We start from the raw sequence: 10,047 nt of genomic DNA on the forward strand, positions 1-10,047 counted from the left end.
GGTAAACCAAGGGTCCAAGAGAGATAGTGATTTTGCTACTATCATGTAGTTAACAGATAGCAAGGCCAGGATTTGGACCTGGGTGGCTGATCCTAGAGTCTGTCCTCGGCCTCTATGCTACCCTTCCTTTTCTATGCCAGTGGAACAGGCACATGACACTTGTCTTACTTCAAACTGCCTCCCTCCCCCAGGTGTAATCAGGGTCTTGCTCTACTGGGTGCTGTAGGAATAGTTCTGGTGAACCAGGCCTCATGAATGGGGAGATGGAGGATGTGGGTGGAGCTTACCTTGACATGTGTTCTCACTCTTATTCTGGAAAGTTTTAGCCTCGGAAGTGAGCCCATATCCTGGGATGCATGTGCAGTAGTAGCTCCCTTCCATGTTCTGGCAGTTTGCAAATTTTCCGCAGTCCACCCCGCTGGGTGATGTACACTCGTTGATGTCTGGAACCAACAGAGCAAAGAGTCACCTGCCAAAGGTATGTGTTTCCTTGGGGAAGAAACTTGGCTGTTGTTTTTTTGAGACAGGGTCTCTGTCTCCCAGGCTAGAGTGTAGGGGCATCAATATGTTGAAGAGATATCTGCTCTTCCATGTTAAGTTCCAAGCAGCATTATTTACAATAGCCAAGATATGGAATCAACTTAAGTGTTCATGAATGAATGAACAGATAAAGAAAATGTTGTATACTGCCATCCCTCTGTATGCAAGGGGGATTTATTTGGTCCAGGACCCTCTCCTCCTGCCCACCATGAGGATATCAAAATCCACAGATGCTCAAGTCCCTTATACAGAATGATGTAGTACTTGCATGGAACCTATGAACTTTCTACTTAGAATATCTGCTAAAATGTAAATGCTATGAAAATAGTTGTCATATTGCATTGTTCAGAAAATAATGACAAGAAAAAACTCTGCACATGTTCGGTATACACACAACTGCTCACTTAATTTTTTGCAAATAGTTTTGATCCACAATAAGTCGAATCCACAGATGTGGAACCCATAGCTAGAGAGAGTCAGCTGTGTTTACACAATGGAACATGATTCAGCCTCACAAAAGAAGGCAATACTACCATTTGGGACAACATGGATGAACCTGGAGGATGTTAGGTTAAGTGGAACAAGCCAGGCATGAATACAACATGATCTCACATGTGGAATCTAAAAACACTGAACTCATAGAAGCAGAGGTAGGATGGTGGTTTGCAGGGACTTCTGCAAAGGGTGTGGGGGTGTGGAGGAGTTAGGAAGGTACTAAATATAAAGGATACCAAATTTATTTTAGATTGGAGGAGTCAGTTAAAGAGATCTATCATACAACATGCTGAGTATAGTTAATAACAACATGTTATATTCTTGAAAATCACTAAGAGAGTAGTTTTTAAGTATTCTCACCACAAAAATAACTATATGAGGTATGCATAAGTTAATGAGCTCAATTAGCCATGCTACAATTCATACATTAGTTATTGTGCGGTACAAAATAATCATGCAGAATTTGTATATGTCAATTAAAAAAAATTTAAAAAGAAAAAAAAAACACAGAAAAAAGCTCCAGAGATAAATGGTAGTGATGATTGGATCATAATTGGAACATCTTTAGTGCCACAAAACTGGTATACTTCAACATGGTGAAAACGGCATACTTTACAGTATATGTATTTTTACCATAGTAAAAAAGTTCTAACTCTGAGCAAAAACACTAATAACAACAAAAGTCAAGTCTCAGGGCTCTGCCCACTGCCAGCTTTGCCCTGCTTGACTCACAGTTTTCCCAAGCACACACCACACTCATCGCCTGGCACCTCCCAGCTCCTGGAGGTGTGATACACAGAGATGGGAGGTCTTTCTGAGGTGCCCAGCATGTCTCCACCCCTGGGGAAGTTCCTTCTTATCAGAGCCAGTCTCATCATAAAATGAAGAAACGGCAGGAAGGAGCTCCCAGCTGAGTCATGGGGCCTGGGCTTTGGCATTTCATCTCCTTCTGTTCTCTGAATATGAGAGGAAAGATTACATGAATTTGTTCTCCTTGAGTATCTAAAGGTCGGGAGTTTGAGACCAACCTGAACAAAGCATAAAAAATTAGCTAGGCATAAAACAAAGCATAAAAAATTAGCCAGAAACTAGAGTTAAGGCTGGGCCCTGTTGGCTAAAAAACAACAGCTTATGTAAATGTGGAATGTAAAGGTCTTAGCAAAATAACTAAGAAAATGCCAGGAAAGCTATGTTAACTAGTGTGATGAAAATGTGTCAAACGGTCTATGAACCAAGTGTATGGTGCCCCATGATCATTCTAATGTACACAGCTATGATTTAATAAAAACAAACAAACAAACAAAAAAACACAACAGCTTACCAAGAACCAGCAGAGCAAGAATGAATTCAAACAGGAGGCAGAATGTTTGACCCTTCCCATCAGAGGACCAAAGATTCTTGGACTCATAGTTATTTTGAGTCAGCATAGGCACCCGGTCTTTCCCAGATTAAGTTCTTATTTTTGTTGGGGGGGGCTTATTTTTATTTTATTTTTATTGTTTGAGGTTAATTGAGGGTGTAAAGAATTAGGTTACAATGGTTCATTTGTTAGGTAAAGTCCATCTTACAATTGTGTCCCGCCCCCAAGAGGTGCGTGATACATCCTAACATTGTGCCCATCAAGTGGGAACACACCCACCCCTCTTCCTGGGGGTTTGTTTGTTTGAGACAGAGTCTCGCCCTGTCACCTGGGCTAGAGTGCAATGGCATCATCAGAGTTCAATGCCACCTCAAACTTCTAGGCTCAAGTTATCCTCCAGCCGAAGCTTCCCAAGTAGCTGGGACTACAAGGGCATGCCACTATGCCTGGCTAATTTTTTATGCTTTGTTCAGGCTGGTCTCAAACTCCTGACCTCATGAGATCCCCCTGCCTCAGCCTTGCAGAGTGCCAGGATCACAGGTGTGAGCATCCACATCCCACCCCAGAGGAATTCTATTCTCTGCAACTGAGGATTTTCCGGCTGAGACTCTCACCTGGGCCGTGCAAGATGGGACCAGGTCAGGATAGGAATGGGGAAGGGGTACACACTTGAGGGATGCATGTCCAGCCCCACCTGGGCAATGAGATTTCCCTCCCATGTTCTCAGATGGTGGCAATACTGGAGACCTGTCCTTAAGATTGCTGGGGAAGGGTGGGATCAAGTGTAAATGTCCTTCCAGAAGAGAGTTGGAATCCAGTGACATTAGCAGGAGCGCCTCCTCTTCACCACACACGTGCAAACACAAAAGGAACATGCAGGAGTATCCCTAGGGCCATGGATGGCTGAGCAGTGGCCACAACAACATCATTTTTTTCTTTTGTTGTGATAAAATTTACTTTCCTCTGAATACTAAACAACACACGGACACTTAGAAAACAAAACAAATGTAAAAAATAAAAACAAAGAAAATTATCCATCATTCCACCACATAGACTACTGGGAAATTTATATTTTATATATTAATATATTTTTTCAAATATATTAGAAATATTACCTATGGGGTACAATGTATGCTGTTCAGGTGATGGGTACACTTACAGCCAAGACTCGCCCATTATACAACATATATATGTAACAGAATTCAAATCATACCACATACAAATGGGAAAATATGTAGAAATTTTTTGTCCTTTATGAATAAATGTGAATTTAAGACTATCTTGAGTGACAAAGAGTACTTCTTGGTGTAAAAACAGTGTAATTTTACGATACTGTACACAACTCAGTCTTACAACTGGATCTAGGTTTTACCACCTTATTAGTTGTGCAAGTTTGTATGATTCACTCAGCCTCTCTGAGACCGTCTGTTTATTTAAAATGATGCTAGATCTGCTTCCCTACAGGCTGCTGTGAGGTTTGGGGTAGGAAATTGCGGCCATGAGCTGAGAGCAGGTGGGGTACAGTGGGCTTCCAGGTGCTGGGCACCCCTCTCTTCCTGTTGCTTCCCTATTCTTCTCCTTTCTTTGCCCTCTGAAAATTGTAATAACAGCAATAAGATTGCTAATAGCTTGCATTTTTTGCCAATTTTCTCTGTACCAGTCCTTACATGTACTCTCCACAGATGCCTTTTAAATTGCACACTGTCTATGCGGGGTAGGTGCCCAATGTACAGACAAGCAAGTTGAGGCAGACAGAGTAGAGATTTTCTTAATAGTCAGAGAAGTAGTCAGTGGGAGAGCTAGACTGAGCCCAAGTAGCCCAGCTCCCCTGTGTAAGCTTTCAACACTACACCTACTGATCACGGAGACATTGGTGGTTCACCCCTTTCACACTTCACTGTTTCCTCACTCTCCTCCTTGGCAGAGTGCTTGTCTCCAGACCCCAGGGATGGGAGCGTTGATGCCCCACAAACTCCCTCAATCTCAGGCATGCCCCTGTACTGCCCCCACGCCTGTACCATCACAAGTCCGTGTGGGGTCACTGAAGATCTCCTCCGTTGAGGAAATGAATCCTGGCTTGCAGCGACAGGCAGTGGTGTTGACACACATGGCGTTTGGAGGGCACCACTGGGCACAGGCTGTGGGGATGGAGCCAATGGTCAGAAGGTTTTGGGAATGGAGGACATGAACTGCCTCTTGGGGATCAGACAGTGGAGGAGGAAAGGGGTGGGGAGAGGAGGGATGGTTACCATTGGAAGAGGAAGAGCTCAGGAAACTGGGCATTTGGAGAAGAGAAGAGAAGAAACAGAGGCTGGCTGGGAAGACTCACCTGCAGAGTTCTGAGATGCAGCTCCCAATGACAACAGTAGCAGCACAGAGAGTCCTGGGCCAGAAACACAGAGAGATAAAAGCAGGAGGACAGTTGAGCTCCAGTGTTCACCACTGTGTGCATAGCCACGGCCGGCAGCTCTGGTTCTGAACCTCCCAGTTGCACCTCTGCAATTCCTCCCATGAGGCGGAGAATCATGGGCTCAGCCCTTCCCCTGCCCCTCCCCATGCTCCCTGAGAAATCAGGACTGACGGCCACGAGCCCCCATCGTATCTCAGGTGCCGCAGGGATGGGAACAGAGTATATAAAGACAGAGGATGACAGGAACATGTCCTAGAAACTCCTGTGTCACGCAGGGAGGGGGTAAATATTAAAGGAGAAAGTCTTCAGATCAGTGTGCCTTTGCCCATAGCTGAGTTCTTTGTTCTATTGCCATGGCAGAAATCTGCCTTGAGGGTTTCACTTCTGAGAACACATTTCTCCTGTCTAAGGTACATATCCTAGCATATATGAGAGAAGCATGGGTTTGGAGGCCGGCAGCCCTAATGTTGTGCTGTGGTTTAGAATGGTATTAGCAGAGCATGGAGCCCTGGAACAGGAGAGGGAGGTGATGCTGGGCAAGGAGTGAGAACTAAGGCCACTATCTGCTTATTCAGTGGCTTCTATGCTTCCTTCCAAATGGACTCCCACACTTCCCTCTAAGGCAATGGTTCGCAACCTTCCTCATGCTGTGAATCTTTAATACAGTCCAAAGAGGTTGCAACCCATATGTTGAGAATCGCTGCTCTAAGGCATGTGGGACACAGGTTTTCCCCTTTATCTTTCTGTCTGGCCCTGAGACCCGAGTTACTGACAGCAATATGCTTTATGCTGTGAAAATCATTGAGTGCCAAGGGATCGAATCTACCATATAAGCTATGACTAGTCCCCCATTAGTTTCTGCAATCGCATCCATGTGAGCCAATGAACCTTATGAAAATCTTTAGGATCTTTCATTTCTGGGAAGGGCAAAGATGGGTTTCCTTACTCACACTGTACCACCACATCATTACTGTGTAAGGGGGACAGGGGACGAGTGTGGAGAATGGATCTGTGAGTCAGACATGGGCAAGTCAGTCTACCAGTCTGACACTTGGTGGCCATGCAGCTTCAGGGCTGCCACCAACCTTCTTTGAACTTTGCTTTTCTCAATGCAAAAGGGTACAATGGTGATGATTGGAAGCATGAGCTTTATTAGGATCGTAGATTGGTGAGGGCTAATAAAGAGCTAGTGTGCTGCCTGGACCGAGTGAACAGATAAGTCAGGTCAGCTTACGGGACAGGAAGAGAAAAAGAAGAAAACAAAAGCAGCAGAGTTTCTCTCCTGCTATTCTAATACCTTCCTGTTACCTGAGAGTTACCTGTGTCTGTCAGACTCCAGGGACAGGCAAAGTTACACGCTAGTTTTGGCTCTCTGTGGTATCAGAGTCCTACGTTTCTACTCTTCCTTTCTGGTCCATCAAATGCTCTCTTTCTCTTATTGCCCTGTCCAGTGGGAGAGAACTTGGCTCTGGGTGGAAAACCGTCTGAATCTAAATCCTAGATTTGACATCTGGCAGCTGTCCCTTGGCTGAGTTGTTTAGGAGCTCTGTGCCTCAGATGCCTGTCAGCTATGCTTCTATTCTCTAACATGACTTCTCACATCTCATTTATATGAATGAAGCCCCCTAGTCTTCTGAGTATATTATATATAGTCTTCTGAGTATATTATATATCCACACCTAAATATTTATTAGGAAATACTAAAGTTAGGAAATTAACTTTGCTATTTCTTTTAAATGCCCACAGCACTGGGTACAGTGATCCCTCCGAAATATGCACAGCTTTATAAAAAGGTGTTTCACAAATAAGATGGTAAGAAATCAATCCATTTCCATACAAATGGGGAAAAAACCATGACCAATTAGGTCAACATATAAGGAGCATCTACTACATGACAGGTTTTATCCTACCCAAGGAAGGAAATAGGGACTCATTAAAATTAAGCTGACCCTGCCAATATCAATTTTCAGCAGTTCACTGTGACTATTATTCATATCACTTTATGATCTACACAAAGCTTAGATCTAGACTAAATTATTTGTTTTCAAAAGTACATTAGAATTTTCAGAGAGTTCGGTTGTTTCTGCCTCTGAAAAAATAGTATAGGAGGTGTGGTGGTGAATTATGGGTACCCATGTGCATAGGCAATGCACCCAGAAAGTGGGTCAGGCACTAGTTAAGAAATGTCTGTGAAGGCATTTTCAGATGACATGGCCTCCAATATGTGGGAGGGCTTCATCCAATTAGTTGAAGGCCTTAAGAGAATAAAAGACTGACTTCTCTGGAGGAGAAGGGAGTTCTATGTCCAGCTGCCTTTTTACTAGAGGTGCAATATCGTGTGTCCAGCGGATCTCCAGCCAGCTGCCTGACCTGCAGATCTTGGACTTTCCAGTGTCTGAAATTACATGAGTCAATTCCTCAACATCTCCCTCTTTCTGTCTCTCTCCCTGTCTCTGTCTGTCTGTTTCTCTCTCCAGTCCTTACTCTTCCTCATCCTACTGGTTCATTTCCCTGGAAAACTCTGGCTAACACATATGATAAAAGGAGAAAGTCTTGTTAAGTTTCCAATTTTGCTGCAGGAATACATTTCATGGAGTTTCTTTTTTATGAATTTAATATAAATGAACTAGTATCTTTCCTAACATTCCTTCCCTACTCTCCATAATAGAGATATTGGAAAAAAGTTAGAAATTAAGCAAAGAACTGAGAAGATTCTCAAACTAGACAAATAGGTCTCAGATAGCTTTAGTTTTTTTGTCATTAATATCATAACTCTACTTACCTGGCAATAAGCATAGATATCTGTTTCTCATGGTGCAGAGACCAGCAAGCTCCACGGTGGAGGGTTTGTGATACTGGTCTACATGACTTAAAAATACTTCCTTTTTCCTTTCTTTCTTTCTTTTTTTTTTTTCCTGAGACCAGAGTCTTATTCTGTCACCATGAGCAGAGTACAATGGTGTTATCATAGCCCACCGCAACCTCAAACTCTTGGGCTCAGGCAATGCTCTTGCCTCCGCCTCGTGAGTAGTTGGGTCTCCATGGTGAACCATGTTGACTGGATAATTTTTCTATTTTTATTAGAGATGGGGATCTCCCTCTTGATCAGGCTAGCCTCAAAATCCCAAAGTCAGGCAGTCCTTTTCCTTGGCCTCCCAGAGTAATTGGATTACAGGTATGAGCCACAGTGCCAGGACAAAATTTTTCATTTTAAACTAAGATTATATCTATATGAGAAGATTTTGAAAACTGCTTGCCTTCCCCAATTTGTCCCGTGATCAACTTCTCAGAAACGTACATTTCTCTTTTTTTCCCCTCTTTTTGAGACAGAGCCTCACTTTGTTGCCCTCAGTAGAGTACTGTTCCATCATAGCTCACAGCAACCTCAAACTCCAGGGTTCAAGCAATTCTCTTGCCTCAGCCTCTTGAGTAGCTGGGACTATAGGCACCTGCCACAATGCCCAGCTAATTTTTAGAGACAGTGTCTTGCTCTTGCTCAGGCTGGTCTCAAACCTGCCAAACACCTTCTCTGCTCCCTCCTTCTTTCTCCATCCTCTACCTTCCCCCTTGCTAGACTTGTGTTTTTCTTTCATGTGGGTTTATAGTTGTTTATATATTGGTTTCATGTTAGCACTGAGTACATTGGATTTATTTTTTCCACTCTTGACATACTTTCCTAAGAAGAATGTGTTTCTGGCTTGGCACCCGTAGCTCAGTGGTTAGGGTGCCTGCCACATGCACCAGAGCTGGTGGGTTTGAACCCGGACAGTGCCTACCAAACAACAATGACCACCACCACCACTGCAACAACAACAACAAAATAGCCGGGCATTGTGACTGGCACTTGTAGTCCCAGCTACTTGGGAGGCTGAGGCAAGAGAATAGATTAAACCCAAAGAGTTTGAGGTTGCTGTGAGCTGTGACGCCATGGCACTATACTGAGGATGACATAGTGACACTCTGTCCTGATCTGAGTAGAAATGTTTTCAATTTTACTCCATTCAATATGATGTTCGCTGTGGGTTTGTGGTAGATGGCGTCTATCAGTTTAAGAAAAGTCCCTTCAATACCTGTTTTCCTAAGGATTTGAGAGAAGGGATGGAGAAATAAAGCAGTGGTCCCAACTTTCTGAGTGAGTGGCCCCAACTTGTCATTTAAGGTGAACCCACGTTCAGACCCAGGCGAGGAGCTCTGAGCGGTGGACAGAATGGCAAGGCCCCTCCTGGAAAGATGAAACCTGATGAAACTCCTATGTTTGACCCAAGTCTACTCAAAGAAGTGGAGTGGAGTCAGAGTACAGCTACGTTTTCTCCAGCCATTTCCCCAACCCACCTGGGAGAAGGCTTGGTTCTGAGGCGTCTCTGTACTGCTGACTTAAATAGAGGTTTTTTTAAGGTACTAGGGCAGCTGACAGACACTGGAGTTGTCAACCCTGAACAATTCATGAAATCTTTTGAGCACATGAAGAAATCAGGAGATTATTATGTGACAGTTGTGGAAGATGTGATCTAGGACAGATTGTTGCTATGGCAACTCTGATAATAGAACACAAATTTATGCATTCCTGTGCTAAGAGAGGAAGAATAGATGCTGTCAGTTAGTGATGAATGCAGAGGAAAGCAGCTTGGCAGACTGTTATTATCAACCCTTACTTTGCTAAGAAACTTAACTGTTATAAGGTTACTCTTGAATGCCTACCACAAAATGTTGGTTTCTATAAAAAGTTTTTTTTTTTTTTTAATTTTTTTATTAAATCATAACTGTATACAATGATATGATTATGGGGCATCATACACTCACTTCATAAACCATTTGACACATTTTTATCACAGTGGTTAACATAGCCTTTCCGGCGTTATCTCAGTTACTGTGCCAAAACATTTACATTCTATATTTACCAAGTTTCGCAGATACCCCTGTAATATGCACCACAAGAAAACTACATGTGGTAGAGATTTCTAAAGTAAAAATATTTCAAAAAAGAGAACTATCAAAGGCACTAATGGTACAAAGCTATCCTCTTTATAGAGGTAAAATACTATGTTGCTGTGACCCAGTAACCTCCATAAATACCAGACTGAAAAAAAACATTGTAATACTGCAAGTATGACATTGAGAAGATTACTTTGGGCTGGTGGGACATTGTGTGAGTTCAGGTCACAAATGATTATTATAAAGGGGGTGATTTTTAACCAAAAGAATATATTTTTAACTTGAATCTTTGCTTGCATTGTATTTTTCT

The 10,047-nt window shown here is 43.0% G+C and overlaps 1 protein-coding gene and 1 pseudogene across 1 annotated transcript in view; one reads left to right on the forward strand and one right to left on the reverse strand.

Moving 5' to 3' along the window:
• The window catches only part of LOC128580996 (adhesion G protein-coupled receptor E2-like), a 47,457-nt gene extending 39,833 nt beyond the window's left edge, over positions 1-7,624 (reverse strand). The window contains 4 exon segments of the mRNA XM_053583459.1: positions 288-443; positions 4,414-4,533; positions 4,725-4,778; positions 7,588-7,624. Coding sequence (XP_053439434.1) covers positions 288-443; positions 4,414-4,533; positions 4,725-4,778; positions 7,588-7,618 — 361 coding nt within the window. The 5' untranslated portion in view covers positions 7,619-7,624.
• Positions 7,625-9,035: 1,411 nt separating this feature from the next.
• Positions 9,036-9,772, forward strand: LOC128582192 (glucosamine 6-phosphate N-acetyltransferase-like; annotated as a pseudogene).
• The last annotated feature ends 275 nt before the right edge of the window (positions 9,773-10,047 follow it).

This window comes from Nycticebus coucang, chromosome 3 (assembly GCF_027406575.1).
Source record: "Nycticebus coucang isolate mNycCou1 chromosome 3, mNycCou1.pri, whole genome shotgun sequence".
NCBI classification, from domain to species: Eukaryota; Metazoa; Chordata; class Mammalia; order Primates; family Lorisidae; genus Nycticebus; species Nycticebus coucang.